Genomic DNA, 20,358 nt, shown 5'->3' on the forward strand with positions numbered 1-20,358 from the left:
ATGTCACATAGACCATCATTTCCCTATTACCACACAATCTTTGCTTTGGGCACCGCAAATTACGATTTTACATTAAGTCAAAATTCCCCCTATATTATTACACATCTCCTTGTCCCACATACACCACTGGATCCCCCCTTTATCATGATTAAGTTTGCCCAGACCTGCCCCTCTCCTCCTGGTGCTGGGCTGATGTCTGATGGATGATCCTTGTACGCATGCATATATTAACTTTTATTAGATTATGTCTCGAAGTCGGCCGCGTTCAGTCCCCGCTGTTCAGCCCTCTATGCCTGCATGCATTACATTGTCACTGTGATAATTTATCTATTTAGAAACAAATGTATGCAGCGATCAATAAAAGTGAAGGAGGGCTGCCATTTTGTGGACTCCAGCAGGGATGTATTGTGGTACAGAGTAGTGTTACGGTGGTTTTAATCTGTGTTTTATTTCTTACAGGGGAAATCGTCTCCTCCTTCGCTGGTGTTTAATCGACTTTTCAATGACATTAAGGAGGAGCCTGGACACCCCGCCCTGGTCCATCCCAGGTACGGCAAAAACACCAAAGCTCTGATCACTACTTAAATTTAAAGGTCCTATATCATGCAAAGTTAGCTCTTGTGAGCTTTGGACCATGTAACAATATTGTTACCTTCTCAAAAACATACCCGGAGTCGTGTTTTGTATCATTCACACGTTTGAGTGAGAATTTCCTGTATTACCACATGACATCACAAGGTGGAGTGTTTTCAGTTTCAAAATGCAGGATTTATGGACCCTTTATTATGGACGCTTTAATACTACTTTAAGACTTATCGAGGATATTTTGGTTTAATATTTTGAAGAAATTGGATCGACATATGTTTTATTACCATATTATGAAATGGTTAAGGTTTTAATTAACTATATTCAACTTCTCTGCGATATACTATTTTAGAAGCCTTGCTATTGCGCATTTACCCAGAGAATCCATCAGTGCCTTATATGTATATAATAGTATTCCTTCATAAAAACACATGAACAAGTATTTAACAAAAATGTAGTTTGAATTTGAATAGAACCAATCCTATAGACTAGTTTAAAACAACCTTCAAAAACAATCCTGTATCTTTATCTCTTTTCCTTCGAGGCAAAATGTCCAAGAATGTATCTTGTAAACAAACACTACAGAATTCATCAATATCTGTACAGGAGCCAGCTGGCTGTGTCCTATCTCGGCAACACTCGTCAATACTCCACTTTATATGTTTGCACTTTCTCTTCCCACTGCTGAAGTTAACTTTTGTTGTGTTTTATGGTTTTCATGGGTTTTTTTTTAACAGTTATTGATGTTACTGTTTAATATTCTATCGTGCACTAACTGATTTAAGAGGTTGGGAAGGGCATCCAGCTTAAATCCTAACATGATATCCCTTTAACTGCTCATTCAGTATTGGGGAAGTAGTTTTAAAGTCATCATACCAGTGGCATTTTAAAGAAGAGTTGCAAGCAAGCATTAAAGTAGATTGGACGTCTGACATAATTATGACTCTTTATAAGGAAGTAGCCCATTAAATCAGTACTTGAGCATTACTGAGATTTCTGTACTATTATATATGCCAACCAGGTTACAGAATACAAAGTGAGAGATACAAAAAAAATACCATAGACATTAATAGTCATTGTTCAGTTTGATGGCTGTAAATTCACATGCATTTTATCTATACGGGTTTTGCTCTGCCGATAGCACCCCGCTCCAATCTTGAGGGAAAGATTGTGAAAAAATAGATTTGGTGTTGCTGTATTTTGTAGGAAGAGCCCTGCTGAGCCGCCATGCTTAACCCAGTTCACACTGCAGTTTCTCAGCTGTCTGGTGGGGGAGGGGTTGCCAGCTTCAAACCTGTTTTTTCTGTACTTTCCATCACACAGAAAGGAAAATGCTAGATAGATACTGTTGGTTGACTTTTAGTCCATCTCCAACCACTATCTGCTACTGACTCCTCTTCCTGGACTTTAGTGATAAAACACGGGTCTGTTTTGGCTGCAAAGACCTGATAACAAATATCCATAGTCTACACAGTGTATAGCTTGAAATCTCACTGTTACCTGCTGTGGCAAGGAATCCATTAGAATATGTTGTTCGGATACCTTGCAACTTGCTATGTAAATGACTAGAATATGAATTAGTTTTGTTGTGGGAGTGTGCCAAATTATGCTGGTTCTATAATACATTGGTTCATGAGCACTTCTAAGTAATATAATCAATACATATGTAATGCAACCTTCATTTCTTTATTTTTTCAAAGAGGAAAATGTGCTTTATGAACTAACAAGTACATTTTAAAAATCCTTTGGGAAGAAAATGTAAGTATGGATAAAATATGTCTGTATCAACTTGAAAGACGTTATTTGTCATGTATCCACGTTGAAAAATTAATATGTTGATCAAGTAAATAGCAAGTAATGTTGAACAAGTAAACATTGGCAATTAGTTTAGCATTACTACACATTCATTATTGCCAGATGGGTTGAAATTCTCTATATTGGATCTGATGCATCATGTGGGAAGTACTGACACAGTGCAAGGTAATACATGATCTTAACATGCTGTATTGAGTATTCATTAATCAACCAGTTTCATTTTAACAATAGCACACATTCATTTTAAAATCTGTGCTTGAAATGGGTCCAACCTACCATTTGAAAACCACTACTTCAATTGACAACCAAAGATTCAATCAAGGTTCCATTGACGTTCCCATTAGTGAAGAACTGCTAGTAGCGTTTAGCCATAGCGCACATGTATCTATAAAATCTTTTGCCTAATTAGCTGTTTTCTCTCTGTTTTGTGCAGTTACTACCTGTACACGTACGATAAGATGGTGGCCCCAAACGTGTCTCTTCGGCGGGAGGCGGAGATGAGCCCTGAGATGTTGGGAGCTCTGCTGAAGCACCACTACAACCACAGGGTCCTGGGACATGACGAGCCCCCCATGGGTCAGTATCACTACATAAACACAACAAACGCATGGGTTTTGAAGTGATGAAAAAATAATAGCAGTTCCAGTAATGTCTCCAAGTAGAAGTACTGTTTAGCTTAATTGTTGGCTAAAATCAGAATGAACAATATTTAACCGGGCTATGGGATTATTTTATTGCATTATTTATATAGTACATCTAATCATATTCCTAATAATAATAACAATAATAATAACAATAATAATAACAATAATAATAATAATAATAATAATAATAATATGTTCATTTGACCTAAATATTCAGCAGTTATTACATTATTAGGATGAATAGGATACCCTTTAAAATGTATGTATGTATCTTAATTTCCAAATTGCTTTCAAAATTTGACTCTACACGAGTACTTTTTAAGCACTCGACCTAAACCAGTCCCACCCCGACCGACACGCAGCCCCTCCATAGGTTCTGACATATATGGCCTATAAATACACAGCTCCACACAGACCAGCACTCTGCATTTACATCCTCGTCTTCGCTGAGAAGAAGAGACAGGGATCAGGTCAGAGCCGTGGGAGGCAGCTGCACACGCTCATAGTAAACATCCGCATATACATCACTACTACTACTGTTATTATTGTGCAAGCACTACATGATGTTGGAGGAGATTACTCTGTATAATATAATTTAAAATCAAAACAAAAAGACTGTCCAATCAAAACTTGAAGCTGTGTTGTTTTCTCAAATAGACAATTATACAAAATGCCCTATTAACACCTCTGACACATAATTTTGACAATTATTTCAACAATCAATTTGTTGTTTGATAATTCAATTAACAAAAGCTGAAATTTTGTTAATCTTTCCTTACTGCTACTACCACTACTACTACATCATATGCATACATACTACTACCACAACTACTACATCATATACATACATACATACATACATACATACATACATACATACATACATACATACATACATACATACATACATACATACATACATACATACATACATACATACATACATACATACATACATACATACATACATACATACATACTAGTATTACTATTACTACTACAACAACATAATATACATAACTACTACTACTGCTACTGCTTCATTATATACATAGACATGACCCCACCCGCAACCCTCACCTCATAATACATGACCTTCATGTAAAGACTCTGGGGGAGTGAGTATTGATGACCTCTCCACTACTCTTGCCTCCTGGATCTGTTTTTTATGTACACTTTAAAAGCCCACATACACTCGCCACTGATATGAGAATATAGAAAGAGAGAGAGAAGCAGAGAAAGAATAAGAGAGGTGTATTTTGATCATGCATTATGCCATACTAGTGATTACCATCTGAAAGCCTCCTTCTTTGTGTTTGTATGTTCACCTATTTTCATGTCACCTGAAAAGCAAAAAATATATATCTTCTTATTGTTGGAAAAACAAATTAAAGTAGTAGAGATTTTGAAATAACATATATTATAGCTTTTATTTTTCACTTATACTCAGTCATTTTGAAACTGGGGAAAACTACCAAGGAATAAAAATAGGAAAAAGGAAGTATAAGTAAGACATAGGAAAAACAAGACTAAACAAGGCCATATGTTTTAAAATGAGTGTTATAATGTCAATCTCCATATTATTATTATTAATAGTAGCAATAGTAGTAGCAGTAGTAGTAGTAGCAGCAATCGTAGTAGTAGCAGTAGTAGTAGGTAGGTGAGGTGATAGGTAATGCTGGAGTCAACTGTGAGGCTCAGGTTTTTTTCTCATTGGGTTACTAGGATCTAAAAAAGCAGTAGTGATAGTAGTAGAGACAGTAGTAGTACTGGTAGTAGAAGTGATAGATGTGATAGTAATAGTGATAGAATTAATAGTGACAGTAGATAATAGTAGTGATATATTGTTCAGCCCTTGTTCATATCAAGTTTTAGTTTTCGTTCTCTTTCCCTTCCACTTCATCCCTTGTTCTTTCATTCATTTTCAGACCCATTCTGTCTCTCCATCTGTGGTGTTTTGGTTCCACTTGGAGTCTTTCCTGTGACTCAAATGTCTTTTTAAAGCAGGTGCAGGGCTGTGCATGTGTGCTGCTTTATGAGTCACTAAATGGGTTTCTCTTGGTGCCAGACAAGCTGCGTTTCCTCCGAATACATTTAACAGCCTGGTATCACTGTGGCTTCTTTCTATTCTGACTACCATAAACATATAAATTAACAATTCAAAACAAAATAATGTATCTTTTGAATGGGCAAACGATACGAGTAACATTGGGAAGCTGAAACCCACGAATAAAACATGCATTAAAACTAAAACATGCATTAAAACTAAAACTTAAATCCTCTAGTGGGGCACGATGTAACTTTTCTGGTGTAATGTTCACCACCTGATTGTCTCCATGGAGATGTCATTGTTTTGTCAGAAGTGTTTCCCTGTATGGCGTTAGTATCTATTATGTATCTCCATGACAAGCAGACAAGCAGGTGATGCCACAAGGCCAAGTTACAGGTCAGATCTGTGGAGCGGCGACCCTGCTCACTGTAAGAATTTATACAAAACACTTTATACAAAATGAACACTGAAAGACATTTTTATTTGTTTTTTAAAGGAAAAAAATATATAGAGGGCAATACCAGAAATCCTGTTACATTTATACCATATCTCTCAGGTTTAAGCACACACGAGACTGACACAGTAGTTTGTTGTTTGATCTACCTCCATCTTTAAAGCAGAGGAACAGAGTTTTTTGAACAAAGGTTGGGCCCACGCAGCGAGCACCCACACTTGTGTCTCTTCTGTCGGCAGCACGTGGAGGGTTTGTGGGCGATGCTAGCTCTCTCGGTGCTCGTGCTGGGTGCTGGGTGGGCTGCCTGTTGCCATGCGGAGCAGGAGAGCGAGGATGTGCGAGCGTGAGTGGGTGTCAGCGCGCGTAGGCGACAGTTTGGCTTGCGCTTTAGTAGTTTTTACATCTGAACTCTGAGTGTATTCCATCTCTCTGTGTCTACTCATAACCTTCAATAACTTCTCTCTGCTCACCTTTTCTCCTCTCTCTCTCTCTGGATTTATCGTCCATCACCATCTCTTAAACTCTCCCCCTCTCTCTCCGCAGACCTCCACGCCTCCCCTCCCGTCTCGACTGCCTCCCCTGACGAGTGCAAGTCCCAGATTTTGTCAGCCGACAGGGAATGCCAGGCCCAGGCAGTTTCCATGGAGACCAGCAGCAGTTGTAAGAAGCGCAGCGCCAGCCCACCTCCTCCTCCTCTTCCTCCCCCCTCCTCTCTCGCGGAGCAAACGGAGCCCAAGGACTTGACTAGCTGCGGCGTGGTGGGGGGTCCCGAAGACGACAAGGACCGAATCGTGGTGGAGATCATGCAGATGTACAGCAGACAGCAGGAGAAACTCAACGCCACACTGCACAAGCAACTGCAACTGGAGATGGTGAGGGGGAGACTAATACAACACAACTGTCATTACAAATGTGTGCTATAGCATTATGTCAACTTAAAATAGCACAAAATCACTGTTTCTACCAAAACATAGAAAAAATCTGCATATAATTTTATATACACAACCATTACTGCTGGGACTGTTAATACAACACAAGTTTCCATACAAATGTGTACAATAACATTATATTAACTTAATTCTGGTACAAAATGTTTCTACAATGAAATTTTCAGCCAAGAAATTCTCTGTATGGTCTGTACAATATGCTTTATAGCTCTTAAATATTCTATAAACACAACCATTACTGTTACTACTACTCTACTATGATTTGGCTACTACTAGTTAATATTCAGATCATTCCTAACAAGTCTAATTGCTGTAATTGCTAACTGTGAATCTTTCCTGCATTAAGTGAATGTACTGATGAATAATTAGTATTAGTTATCAGTACTATTACAACTGCTGCTACGACTATTACTACTACTACTACACCTACTGATGATTAATAATTAATAATAATAATTATCATAGTCTTAGTATTAAACGTTGTTTTATATGTGTCTAATCAAAGTGGCATTGTGACTCTGTTCCACCATTTGGAAACCAGTTACTACGTTCAACCAAGTTGTTGTACTGAGATTCCCTTTTCCATTAATGAACTAATATTACAACTTCAGTGGCAACTAAGTGCATATGCTTTCTTGAATTTTACAGTCTCCCATAAGTAAACTCTTACAACCTCTATCAATATCAAACATTAAACATTCTAAACTTAGCCTTAATTGCCCGTATTGTGTCCTATTTGCCCCCCCCTAACTGTGCCTGTGGTTGCAGGAGTTGGAGAACCTACGTGGAGGAGAGGCGGCTCGTCTCCGTGAGCTGAGCGCGGAGCAGAGGGAGCTGCGGTCAGAGCTGCAGGCGGTCCACAGTGAGCAGGCGCGACAGCTGTCTCAGGCGCGACACGAGCAACACGAGCTGGAGAGTAGACTGGAGCAGCTCAGGCAACAGGGCTGTGCGTGTGAGCCTGGAACACAGAGGCAGCAAGAGGCACACTACACTGCACAGGTATGGGTGAAAGTACTTTGAGACATTGGGTAAACGTAAATTTCAAATACCATGTCCAGTGGTTCTCAAAATGTGGTACCGACCTCATTGGTGAATATTGTACCCATGTGCCCCACAAATAATAGAAAAAAGACAAAGAAAGAGAAAAAAAAAGACAACATTCACGCTAACATACAAGAGCTTAATTGCAAGCTTAATTGTAATCTACAAAATCATTTTCCTAATTAATTATGATATTAAACCGGCTGGGGGGTCTAAATTAGGATTAAACCAGGCCTAATTCAATGTAAAGACAGAAAGGATATGATCAAATAATGATTAAGTCATGGCAAAAGCGACAAAAATGAAAATTCAGATGCAAGTCCGGTCAAAACAAAATCTTACGCTAAAGCCTGAAACCACCACCTGTAAACCAGTACCACAGTTTGAGAATCTTTGGTCGAGCTCACTTTGATATTGGCTTGAGATCTGGACTACTGAGCACCCCCACAGAGTGTAATTAGCCTCCTCCTAACACATCCTTTTTGGCATTAAACATCATACAAGCCATGCGCTGCCAGTATAGAGCAGACATATGTTCCACTATGTCTACAAGTGCCACTTGAATGAATTCAAATGTATGTAGATGCAGTGCTATCCATGGGTTTCAAAATGATGAAAATTTAGAACTGTTGCCATAGCATTTAACAATAAAAATGTAATGCCTTTTGAATAGTCAATTATCCCCAAAATGACAATGGCATCGGGATGCTGAAACCCATGAATAGCTGTAAATTTTCTTTATTTGACAGCATGAAAACTTGCAATTGTGTTTACATTAGTTACATTTGTGTTTGTCTTATCTTGTTTTGATAAAGGGCGATCAAATCCTAAAGCATCAGTACAATAACAGTATATCTTTGGAGGGAGTTAGGGAACTGTCATTTTGTTCTGATTATCTATTCTGATTAAGAATAGATAATTTGAATCTAGTCACAGTTTTAAGTACAGTAAACATATTAACTGTTTTGTGTAGTGGTCTAGCTGGTAAATAAATTCATAAATCTAAATATTAGGGCTGTAGTCGTCGGTCAATGGTGTTTTAGTCGACCAAAGTTTGTGTTAGTGTCGTAACCAGCAAGACGGAGGGACCAAAAGTGCGTGACTTTCGAAGGGTTTAACAATGTCTTTATTCACAAAACGTGGGTACACAATAATCACAGTTCAATAATCCACAAGACCGGGGAACGAGGGTGCTTCACAGCGCAGTTCATGGACAGATTCAGTTCTTAGATGCAGAGAAGCTGGGGAGCGTGGGTGCCGTGAGACCATACCGAGGTAGAAGTGCAGGTGCAGGGAGGTCCGGAGCTGGGTCTCGGGCGGAGGTGTGTGACACACGGACGTTCCGGCGCCGAGTGTCTGGTCCTCGCTCCTCTTATCCACAGCAGGTGGTGTTGATTGCGTAGATGGGCTGCAGGTGTGCGCAGGAGGAGCAGGGCTACGCCCAGCTCCGGAGACAGGCAGGTGAGGGAGGGGGGAACACAGCACGGGAGGACAGCAAACAGGGATCACGACAGTTAGCTAGCTTTGTTTTTTTTTTGTTTTTTTTATTATGAGGATTTATATGGGACAACAGCAGAAAGGAGAAGTGAGTTAATAAGGGAGTTAGCTGGGAAGTGGTATTTATATTTAAAAATGCAAACTCATGATTCACAAGTTTATCTGTCTTTTTATGAAAACATAGTTTCCATAGTACTTTTTTGTCTATAAATAGTTTTTACATGAACTCCTGTGCAGTTGTTGTCTTGCGAGTGGAGTTTTGGTCAGATACATAGAGATATGTAATGGTTTTGAAAGCTTTTGGTTGTAAAACATGGCCATACACAAGAAATCATTAATAATTAAGCCATTATTAAGCACTTATTATTCCTTTTACTGTTGAATTATTATGTGCTCCCTCAACTAAAGTGTTTCCCACATTCCTATGACAACCTTAGTACAAACACAGATACATAGTCCAAGGCTTTTCCACTTCCCACTTTGCTTGACTTGTCAGACATTACCCTTGGACCTCTTGTATTGACCTTCTGTCTTCTCTCCCTCTCTTCCTCTTTTCTTCTGTCTCTCTCTCCAGTTATCCGAGTTGCGTCAGCGTCTGGAGCGTGCAGAGGCAGACAGACAGGAGTTGCAGGACGAGTTGCGCAGAGAGAGAGAAGCCCGCGAGAAACTGGAGCGCACAATCAGCCAACTCAAGCAACAAATGACCCAAAGCTCCAGCTCGGCTCTGGGGGGCAGCCCCTCCCCTCCGCTCACCCCCTCCACAGGACCCCCCAACTCCCTGTCCCCCACCACTTCGTCCTCCTCCCTATCAGAGCACCACAAGTAATCCCTCAACCTTTGCCCCCATCCTAAAAAACTGACCCAAACACATACAGTAAAGCCTAAGATTATTCATACTCTGATTTTTCACAAAAAATAAAATAAAATTCTTTCAACATTTTTTTTTTTTTTTATGTATAGAAGTACAGAAAAAAACAAAGTCATCTTTGTCTTATTACATCCTACACATAAATATGCCATATCTGACCCATATCTACCACAAGGTGATACCAAAACGATGACATTGTAATAAAAATAAATATTGAAGAAACAGAAAGACATTTTTAAGTGACCAACACCAGAATCCATATTTAGCATGCATTTGTGGATAACTTAAATGACAAGAAATTTACCATCATTTTACCATTAAAAAAAGAGAAACCTATGCAAGATGCTCCCCAAAATCCACTTGGAAATGCTAAATCGTACAATTCATATCAAAAACACAACAAAAAAGGACCATAAGGGCTTTGGACAAAATATGGACAATTTACAATATCTTATCTTGAAAGTTGTATTTTTCACAATGTTTCTTGCCTCTTTGTTGTCAATATAGATGCATCAACTATTCAACCAGAATGTGAATAACTTTGGGCTTAACTGTACCACCCTACAAGCGGCCCCCCGTCACCAATTTCCCGCCAAAACAGTCTATCCCCAACCCTCCTTTTTATTTCAATGTAGGACTGACTATTCTTTTGTAATTTAACCACACTTAAAAATTGTGTTTTTTATTATTATTACCCATCATTTGCTCCTATTACTATAACAGTATTTAAATATTTTTTGGGCATGTATGTTTTTTTGTTTTTTTTTTGTTTTGCTTTTATTTATAGTTTTTATCTGAACTGACTGCTGCTGCTGCTTTGAAGACAGGAATTTGGTCCGAAATAGTGACCAATTCTACCCTTATCATACAACCCCATCAACTTTGTATTTGACTTTTGGAGCTTGCGAACTTTTGGACATTTTAAGCTCTGAAGACTTTCGCCGAATTCAAGTTATGCTACTACCTGGCACAGCAAATGGTGGATTTTATATATATATATATATATATATATATATATATATATATATATATATATATATATATATATATATATATATATATATATATATATATATATGTGGACATTCGGAAAGATGCCAACTGTGTGCCCCATTTGCGGAATCTCAAAACACCAGCTACTAAAACACAGAGAGAAATAGTAGAAAATCTATTATAGTAGACATAATAGACCTTAACTGTATAATTAACTTTTGCAATTGTCATAAAACCTCATGAATATATGCCAATAGTGACGATGAACTTGAAGTGTGTTGAGTTTTTCCCCATGGTAGCTATTGCAAAACTGTCTGGTCAGGGTTAGCTTCGGTCTCCTCCTCTCTCTTCTTCCATCAGTGGACAACATCTTGAGTTTGTCGGTGCCCAAATTGACAAAAAACATAACTAAAATGTGTCCCCAATGTGTCAAACTGTGCCATCCCAAACAATCATGGTTGCACAATATAGCAGATATTTCGGTAACAGCTTCCTGTTTATATGTGGCATTTTGGGGACTTTTCGACATTCAAAAGATAGCAGTATTTTGTTTGAATTGTTAATTGCCATGACAACAGTGCTATTTTTTTTTCTAAAATCTCTAGAAGTGGCTATGATGCACTAAGATGTGGTACCAATCCAAAAAGTGTATTTATTTCAACATTGTGTAGATTTTGTCTTGCCATTTTAGGATTTTTCACCCACTAAAAACTTTGATTTCAGTACAACTCTATAAACTACTAAAGTTGACAAAACACACTGTTAAACTGTCAAAATTGTGAGTAAAATATTCTATTTTTTGATTGTATTGTATTTGTGGTATTTAAAAAGCAAATAATAAATGTATAGATATTCAGGTAGGACTTCAACATTGCAATGCAATACAAGTAATTCTATCTGACATTAATATTAAAGTAATTAGTAAGTTATTTGCCATCTTTAATGCTACATATCAACTTTGCAACATAGTTTTTTTTTCACTTTTGGTCTAGACAGAATGCCCCGTGCTCTTATTAGGTCCCATTAGTGTAAGGAAGCCTTAAACTTGGCCCACACTGTCGCCCCTTTAAAGGAATGTGTCTGGACTTTGGGGGGAGGGTCTCGGCTGGGGTCACTTTTCCAAGAAGACGAAGAGCCATAGTAGATAGTTACAGGGCTGTACATTGCATTATTATAGACAGGACAAAACAGGGACATCAAAGCTAGTTAGTGGGTATACCAATAAATTACTTTTCTTCTCAGCTTCAATTATGCTATTCTGTACACTAAAATTGGGTTAAAGTGGGTTAAGATTAACATAGTCTTAAATAAGGACTAATCAACAGGGAGAATACTGGAACAAAACAATAACAAAATATCAGATGTACTAGACTAGGACTAAACCAGGTGTAAAAACTGGAAGTAAAACAGTAATACACAAAGATCAGGACTAAATGACACTGACTAAACCAGGACTCAACCTGGACTAAATTAGTAATCTGTTATTAGTGAGGTCAGTTAGGCCCATTGCCGTAGACATGAACAGTTTAAAACTAAATACCATATCTTTTGAATGGGGGAAAAGTTGCAGAAGTTGCAGATAACAGGAAGCAGAAACCCAGGGCAAGAACCAAAAGAGAACTTAACTAAAACAGGACTCCTGGGTTAACTAAGCACTAAAATGAAACAAAACTGGTGCTAAACAAGATCTAACCCAAACTAGATCAGGACTGAACCAGGATTTACTAGGAACTTATTTCTCAGAGTTAAGAGTAAATATAATACTGCTGCCACAAATCCTCGCAACGAACTTGAGACCCACTTTTTGACACTTTCTAGGTTTTTCCGTCTCATCTTTCGCCATTGTCTCACCTGTCTCTTTTGAGGAAACTAGGTTGCAACTCAAAGCAGTGGCACTTAGCCGGGGCCTCATAGCTAGCGTACATGCTACTGCAGCTACTGCTGCTTAATCTGCATGAACGAACAAACAGCACAGGATAGCCAGAGGAGGAAGAGGATTGAGGGGTGCGTTTGGGGGGCTGAGTGGGTGGCCCGGACGCGAGGGGTACCACGGAGAGGCCATTTTTTTTCTCTGGCTTTGTCCTGGGCTGTCAGAATGGGGGCACACTGTTGTTGTTATTGTAAGGCTATGAGGCGATGGCATGCACTGTATGGGATAGACAGCACAAAAGGAGGAAAACATAGGATCAGCCTGGGACTAGTTGTTCACTATTGGTGTCATCTTGTAATCCTAAATGCTTTTGAGTTTTGATGCCATCAAGCTTCTTAGTGTTATTAATGAGCAACCAACATATTATCAAATCAAAATGGCTGTATTTAAACCAGGAGCAAAACAGGACTATGCCATTTTGATCAATAAAAAAGAAAACAAGCTTTCTCTATTCTTGAAGTTATTCCCATTCTAATATTGTGGTACCCATCCTTGGGTTTCAAAGTGATGAAAAATATCCACCGTTGCCATAGCAATTAGGCTAGTAGATCAAAACACATTATGATATCTTTTGATTGGTCAAAAGTAGTCCAAATGCCTGTAACAGGAAGCTATATTTTCTATTATACCGTATATTGTGCAGGCCTAAAATTGATCCCCCTTTGCTATTTCCTACCATGTTGTTGTTCTACCAGACGTTGAGAGAGGAGAGGACTTTTAAACGCGCCAGTTTCCAGATGAAGAAGCGCTTTCTTTCTATTGCCACTAAGGAGATCCCTGATTGCAAATGTGTGTAAATAATTGTTTTCAAAAGAGAGAGATAGATAGACAGGGATAGGGCCTTAGCTTAAAGTTTTTTATGCATCTACTCTTAAGAAAATGCAACTGAAAAGACATTCCACTGTGCTCCATCCTACAACACTGATGCATTACTTCTACTTCCCTTTACCATTTTAGGAAGACCAGGCTAAGGAGGAAAACTAGTGGACTCGAAAACTACCACAAATGTACGCTCTAAGGTTGAAAAGTTATGAAAGAAAAATATTTAACGTATAAACTAAAGATTTATATTCACTTTGTAAATACAGTAGTCATTATTAATATATTAACTGTTAATCTTAAAAAGGTTAATTAATTTGGACCAGGTTAAGGCTTCAAACTACGAGGCCATTTTGTTTTATTTCTACTTGTAGAAATAACTTGCGTGAATGAACCGGGGAGTGATAGAAAAAGCATGGTTTAAGACACAGGACGAATTACAAAAATAGGAAAATATATATTGCTTTGTTACACCCCCATTTTGACTAAAGATATCATTTCATGGTGGACTGATTCATGTATAATGTAAGCTTTTGTTAAGACATTTGTTTAAGAAAATGCATTTGGGAAAGAAGAGAGAATATTCAACGTGAAATATTTTTGCATGTTTTGCTAATCCCCCATTTTTGTCTCACAAGGGCCACTCTCTTTGCAAATCTCTTGTAAAATAAATAATGTCCCACTTAACGCACAGGCATGAGTCTTGAACATTGATGTGTAAGTTTTCATTCTGATGGATTTTGATGTAGCCTATAAGATTGAAGAATATATTTGTCTTACATTTTGACAGACTCAAAGCAGCTATTCAAAGGGAAAGACTATTATTATTTCTGTAGCTGCAAACTTGTGTTTTCTGAATCTCACTATATGCACTCAAAAGATAATCAGTATTAACTTAATTACCTCTATCCATAATGTAATATTTGGCTTGCAGCGTTATTTGCATCTCGTACACTAGAGGGCACTGTTCAGGCTTTGCCGTATTGGACAGTGTTATGAAAAGGCTTTGGTTCTCAACTGGTGGATGATATTAAATTATCCCATTGAATTTTATAATTTCATATATTTACACTCTACAACTTCATTTTAAACTAATCAAATTGCGTAACATATCAAAATGTTGTAATTTTGCTGATTTTGTTTCAACTTTTGTGCTTGACTCCACCAATTGTGAATCATTGCTTGTATTGGAATATCCCTTCACATTTGGGGAATATCTAGCCATTGCTTCCTTAATCAGATTTAAGGTGGACTTTTTTAAGGGTGCTATACGCTGTTGTCAAATCATGAAGCAATCTTAAAGCCAATGTGGTAGAGGTCAAAATAAGTAATCACTGCTTCCTTACTAATATTAGGTACATGATTTTTACTACATTTAGATAAGAGGAAATCTCTATTGACTCCCCTTATGCTGTTAAATAAGACATTTTGCAGTGTCCTTATGTGACCATTGCATAGTATGTTGCCAATACTTCGAATACTCCGAGACTTTTGTTCTTGCATGAAATCGAGACACTGTTCTCCTACCTCATGTTGTGATATGGAAAAGATGTTTTTTAAAAAGCAGAATACACTGCATCTCTAAGTGTTTCTCATCAGTCATATTTACCAGTAAAAATGACAAACTTGTAAATGCTTTTAGCTAATACCTCAGTTGTAAAACTAGTGTTTGTTTGTTCGTTTTTATGTTATTCTTCTTGCCTCCCCTCTCCCCGATTTCAGATCTTGTAAATAAAAACCCTGTATAGAGACAATGGACTTGGATCAAATTCAAGTAAATTTCTGTAGTGTCAAAATTAAATGTGTGCGACTCATTTTCTTCATTTAAATTGCAAGAGTTAAGAAGATTTGAATGGTTTAAAGGGGTAATATAATATGAAAATGACATCCAGTGAAGTTTAGTTGAGTTGAGATGTGGCAAAGTGAAAAACAAAAACTAGAGATGGAATTTTCGGCTCTTTTAGGGGATCCGAATTTTATGGATCTGTTCATTTCAAAGTCCTGTTCAAAAGAGTGGCTCTTTTACAATGTGTTTTTATGACAGAAGCCAATGTGAGAACTCATTTTATCAACACACTGATCACAGAGAGAAATGACCAAAATCTGCAATGGTTCAAACTGAAAGTGGGAGTGTATTTACCCTTTCGATTGATGCATAATCTAAATAAAATGTTGCACTACAATAATAATAAATAAAAGACTAACTAATATCATGTCAGATAAGCTTTTAGTGCACTCACTCATGTCCCCTGCTTGCCATTTGTATTGGTTCTTGTGGGATTCAGCGTTAATTGGGATAAAAATGCATACAGATTTTAAAGAAAAATATTTGGTTCCACAAGGAACCTTTCAAAAGAGCTGACTCGATCATAAATGTCACATCACAAACAACAACCATTATTATTATTATAAAATATAGAATGATCAAAATCTGTACTGATACAGCCTCTGTATCTTCTTATTTCCATGTATGCTATTGCTACGTCTGGAACGACCCACAGTATACAGATCACTGTCCATAGAGAGTTACATGTCTGTGCGGATTTCTCTCATAAGAATGCACATTTACCAATTATTTTTGAATAATAAAAAACTGTAATTGAAAAACTGCAAGATAAATAAGGTTACACCATACTGTAGAATATTCCAGGCAAAGTAATAACTTAGCAATAACTAAGCAAGTGGCAGTGGCCTGAAATGTTACATTGTGCTCCTTTAAAAATAATCTATTTTAGCAAATTGTCTAAAACAATGCTGGACCTTTCATCAAAATAATAACAATATTTTGATAGGTCTGTATGGAGGAAAGAAACTCAATAAAATCTTTACTGGTACAAAACAATATAAATGCATAAACTTTATAACAAATACACCTTAAATAGCCTTAATAAACCATGAACAAAGAATTCATAGTGAATAAATGGTTAATTAAGAATGATACAGGCTTAGTAACTATTTAACACTCTATTTGCTCATCATAGAGATCTATATGTAACCTATGCAGAGGCGAGACCGCTCACAATAAAAATGCATGTTTATCAAAGCAATAAAACCACCTGCTGACAAATAAGTTTAATGCCGTACTCTGAAACATCATTCCAAAATCAAAGTGCACCATTAATATTTATTTGAACTAGTGGGAAAACTTTTTAGTTTTTGTTGCCTGTAAAAATTTGAGCTAAAGCAGGTCAAGTAATAACATCTCTATTAATGCATGATATTCTACAATATGATTCATTTAAAAAGATATTATTTAGTCAGGAGAGTTTTAATTATCAGTATAGAATCACAGATATGCAATTATCGACCTTCTGCAGGGCAGGCTTAATATGTATCATTTGTTGGTGCACAGACGACACATATTGAACCCAAAAAGTATTGTGTATTGTATCTTAAAAATGTAGATTGATACAATAATTATCGTGACAGACCTAGGATTACTTATCTTTAGGTTTAATGTGTTAGTAGCATGAAGTGTTTTTTGAATACTGTTACATGAATACCGTTTTTTGGAGAATGTATCATATGTAAACTGCCCCTGATTTGTCAAATGCTTCTTCTTTCTGGTTTGGTTATATTATGTTTCTTGTGGACTGGAATTTTTTCTTCCACTCACAGAAGCTATCAGGAGGAACTGCTGCCAAGCCCTGCGCTAACTCAAAGCTGGGATAGACTATACATAATGCTAGTGCTATTAAAAGACTGTTTAAGAAGCAAAACCAGGCGCAATTCAGAGCCAAAACTGAAGGCATGTCCAGTGGCAAAACAACATGGAGCAACAGGAATATTACAAAGAGCACCCACGTGTCCAAAAATATCCATACAACTTTGTAAATAAAGATTAACCTCATATGAATCTGGATTTTTATAGTTATAAGGCAGTTTGGGTTTTTAGCAAGTTGTACAGCGTATTTAAGAGAATGCCATATTATAAAACCAAGAAGTAAAAAAGCTACAAAAATTGCAACTTCTGATATGATAGACAAACTTGATATCCAACAATGATCAGCTTGGAAATGGGCTGCATCTTCCAAAAAAGGGTGGATGTTTGAAAATTTTAAAACATATATCACAGAGCAAAGCCAAATTGTAAGTGTTAAAAATAAATAAAATATCCAAGTCGCCTTCCACATGCCATGTTGCAATCTTCTCAAAACTATAAAGAGATGTTCTAATATTGTCACAATGAGGATGACAAAATGCTGCGTGCTGTAGACGAATCCAAGGATTTGAACCAGAAAACATACGTGGTAACGGGTCAGTCTCCAGCCTAGGAAGTTGATGTCTTGAAGTAGATGAATGAAAGTTACAAAAAGAGTTAAAACGGTGTCTACGATGGACACGGAGAGGCTAAAAACACAAAGAAAACTCCTGCAGATGTGGTCCTTTTGGAAGAAGACCAGAGCCCAGTTTAGGATGCATTTCCCCCCCAGTCCAAAGAGCACAGAGGGGATTGGGATACTCATGTCCATTTGAGAGCTACCAGAGGATGACTGGATAATCTGGAAAATGAATAAAACAACATTTAAATTTACTGTAATATGATGAAAATGTTAATTATATTTAAATTGATACTTTGCAGTGACAATATGCTGGGGGAGCAGGTACTGTATGTATAGGGGAATGTTCAGCAGTTACCATGGTGACACTATGCACACATTAGCACACACAGCCTGATGGATTTTTAGATTGAAAACTCAAGAAAAAATCCAAAATTGATTTAAACAGCACATTTTCCGGAGCCTGTGGTTAATGTGGTCAACAAATGTGCAATCTGACAGTTAAACAGTAACACCACAATACAATTTTACTCTGAATTTCCTGTTTTTAATAATAACAATAATGTATTGGATTTATATAGCACTTTTTTGGATACTCAAAGACACACTACAGAGAATTATTTACTCCACACTCGGTGGTGATAAACTACCATTGTAGCCACACCCTTCTTGGGGCAGACTGATAGAAGCAAGGCCGCTACCATCAACAGTCAACAAGGACACAACTTAAATTTTTGACACTAGCAAAACCACTCCACTGTCCCAACTGATATTTCCAGTAGTCTCACCTAAATTCTAGTCAGGCATGACCTTGGTTAGCCTCTGAGATCTGACAATCAGGCATGCTAGTACAGCCACATCTTTACACTGACACATAGAACTCTCTTATAAAATATTATAGTCCTCACAAAGTATTTTCAGACTAGTCCTGGTTTGTTCTGATTTAGACCTGGTTTAAACCTAATTTACTTGGTTTAGTTCCATTTATTAGTTTTTTTTAGAATTGTTCAGTGTAAACGTTTCATATACATTAAACGTGTAATCATAGGAGTATGTAGAAAACTAGTTTAAATGAATACATCTTACCTGTATGTGAGCAACATTAGAGACGCGTTGTTTTAGTTGATCTTGAGGTGAAATGTCCAGGGCGGTCTGCGTCTAAAACTCACTTTGTTTAAAGGCGTGGTGTCATGTGCAGAACTGAACAAGGAAATTGTCAACATTTACATAACAAATCGAGCATTAAAGACCTCAAGCAAATGCACATGCACAGAGTGGCTGTGGAAAAGAGACCATACGACCAATGTTATTATATTAGGGTACTTATATTTATTTAAGACAAAGGAATATGTATATTGATCAAAACTCAAGATTATGTAACTTTTATGATGGAGGGCCATACATCTGCTTATCTCAGTGGAAATGCTATTGATTTACCCAGAATTTCTCAAAGTTCATCTCTACAAAGACAAGCAGGTGACACTTCACTATCAGATCTGTGGAGAGGTAATATATAAAGATGCATGTTTTTCTAGCAAATTTTTTTTAGCAAATCACACACCTCGAGTAAAATAAATGAAAGATGTATACATCAATGCCATACTGGGAAACATTCCCGATAAAACAATAACATAGACAAATAAGTGGCGGACCCTTCACAAAAAAGTATGCTACCTTTGAATAATATCTTTTTTCCTGGCTATTTGTTTAAAAGGGTGGCTGGGAGAGAGAAGCAAAAACTGTAACTCAAGTAGTGTTGCCATGGGGTACTTAAAATGAATAAGGCTGATTAATAGAGTGCTACCAGCTTAAGAAGAAGCAAAAAGTATAGTGATCCAAATAATTAGTCAATTCTGAGAAAAGTTGAAGAGAGGAGTTTAGGACTGAACACCAAGTTGTTGACTGCAGAAGAGTTCCTAATCACTTTGCCTACCATAGCTGCCAACTTACAGTAATGCATATAGAGTAGGCCTAGAACGTTGCAATCTATCATAAGAATAATCTTTGTAACTTACTTCTGTTGTCTGTATATCCTCCTGGTTAATAAGCGCATGGAAATATGCTCACTTCCCATTTCTGGGCCATTACCAATGCAAACATACTGGCAGTTTGACCTTAAGCAGGATGAGTCAGGCCTGACTGGAGGTAAACTGCAGTGTAAATAGAGACACATTTTAGATTGAAAATAAAAATGAAAATTCAAAGTCTATTAAATAAATCTGTAGAACTAAAGAGCACTGTTTCAAAGCACATGGCTTATATGGTGTTGGCTTAGGTTATTAAACTACTCAATTTGCAACTAGAACTAAACCTAAATCAACCTTAAATAAACCTAATAAACTGTAATGGATAAATGAAAATATAATAAAGCGATAAATAAGGCACTGACCTTTGCTAGTCCTTCCATCAAACCCTTGTGTGGCCAATAAGCGAAA

At 37.3% G+C, this 20,358-nt stretch overlaps 2 protein-coding genes and 1 long non-coding RNA gene across 7 annotated transcripts in view; 2 read left to right on the forward strand and 1 right to left on the reverse strand.

Annotated features, from left to right (window-relative positions):
- skila (SKI-like proto-oncogene a) overlaps positions 1-10,897 on the forward strand; it is a 45,782-nt gene extending 34,885 nt beyond the window's left edge. For both annotated transcript variants that reach the window (XM_055228488.1, XM_055228487.1), the window contains exons 4-8: positions 460-548; positions 2,834-2,976; positions 6,092-6,420; positions 7,264-7,494; positions 9,608-10,897. In XM_055228488.1, coding sequence (XP_055084463.1) covers positions 460-548; positions 2,834-2,976; positions 6,092-6,420; positions 7,264-7,494; positions 9,608-9,859 — 1,044 coding nt within the window. In that variant the 3' untranslated portion in view covers positions 9,860-10,897. The remainder of the gene's footprint in view (positions 1-459; positions 549-2,833; positions 2,977-6,091; positions 6,421-7,263; positions 7,495-9,607) is intronic.
- A 43-nt stretch (positions 10,898-10,940) lies between these two features.
- Positions 10,941-15,444, forward strand: LOC129457009 (uncharacterized). Its single transcript, XR_008649044.1, has 2 exons — positions 10,941-11,320; positions 11,366-15,444. It is a non-coding gene; the product is annotated as an uncharacterized LOC129457009 (long non-coding RNA).
- Positions 15,445-16,568: 1,124 nt separating this feature from the next.
- On the reverse strand, positions 16,569-20,354 carry gpr160 (G protein-coupled receptor 160). Of its 4 annotated transcripts, none has more exons than XM_055228491.1 (4): positions 20,313-20,354; positions 19,939-20,073; positions 19,010-19,091; positions 16,569-18,145 (listed from the first exon to the last, which is right to left on the reverse strand). In XM_055228491.1, the coding sequence occupies exon 4, from the start codon at positions 18,113-18,115 to the stop codon at positions 17,216-17,218; it is 900 nt and encodes a 299-aa protein (XP_055084466.1). In that variant the 5' UTR covers positions 18,116-18,145; positions 19,010-19,091; positions 19,939-20,073; positions 20,313-20,354; the 3' UTR covers positions 16,569-17,215. The 4 variants fall into 4 exon arrangements, with proteins under 4 accessions (XP_055084466.1, XP_033838612.1, XP_055084465.1 ...); XM_033982721.2 differs by having other exon boundaries at positions 19,010-19,123; XM_055228490.1 differs by having other exon boundaries at positions 19,010-19,201.
- Between the last annotated feature and the right edge of the window lie 4 nt (positions 20,355-20,358).

Source organism: Periophthalmus magnuspinnatus, chromosome 17 (genome assembly GCF_009829125.3).
Source record: "Periophthalmus magnuspinnatus isolate fPerMag1 chromosome 17, fPerMag1.2.pri, whole genome shotgun sequence".
Taxonomy (NCBI): Eukaryota; Metazoa; Chordata; class Actinopteri; order Gobiiformes; family Gobiidae; genus Periophthalmus; species Periophthalmus magnuspinnatus.

Coding starts and splice junctions, on each gene's coding strand:
- gpr160 (XM_055228491.1), bottom strand. CDS start 18,115: ATGGACATGAGTATCCCAATCCCCTCTGTGCTCTTTGGACTGGGGGGG.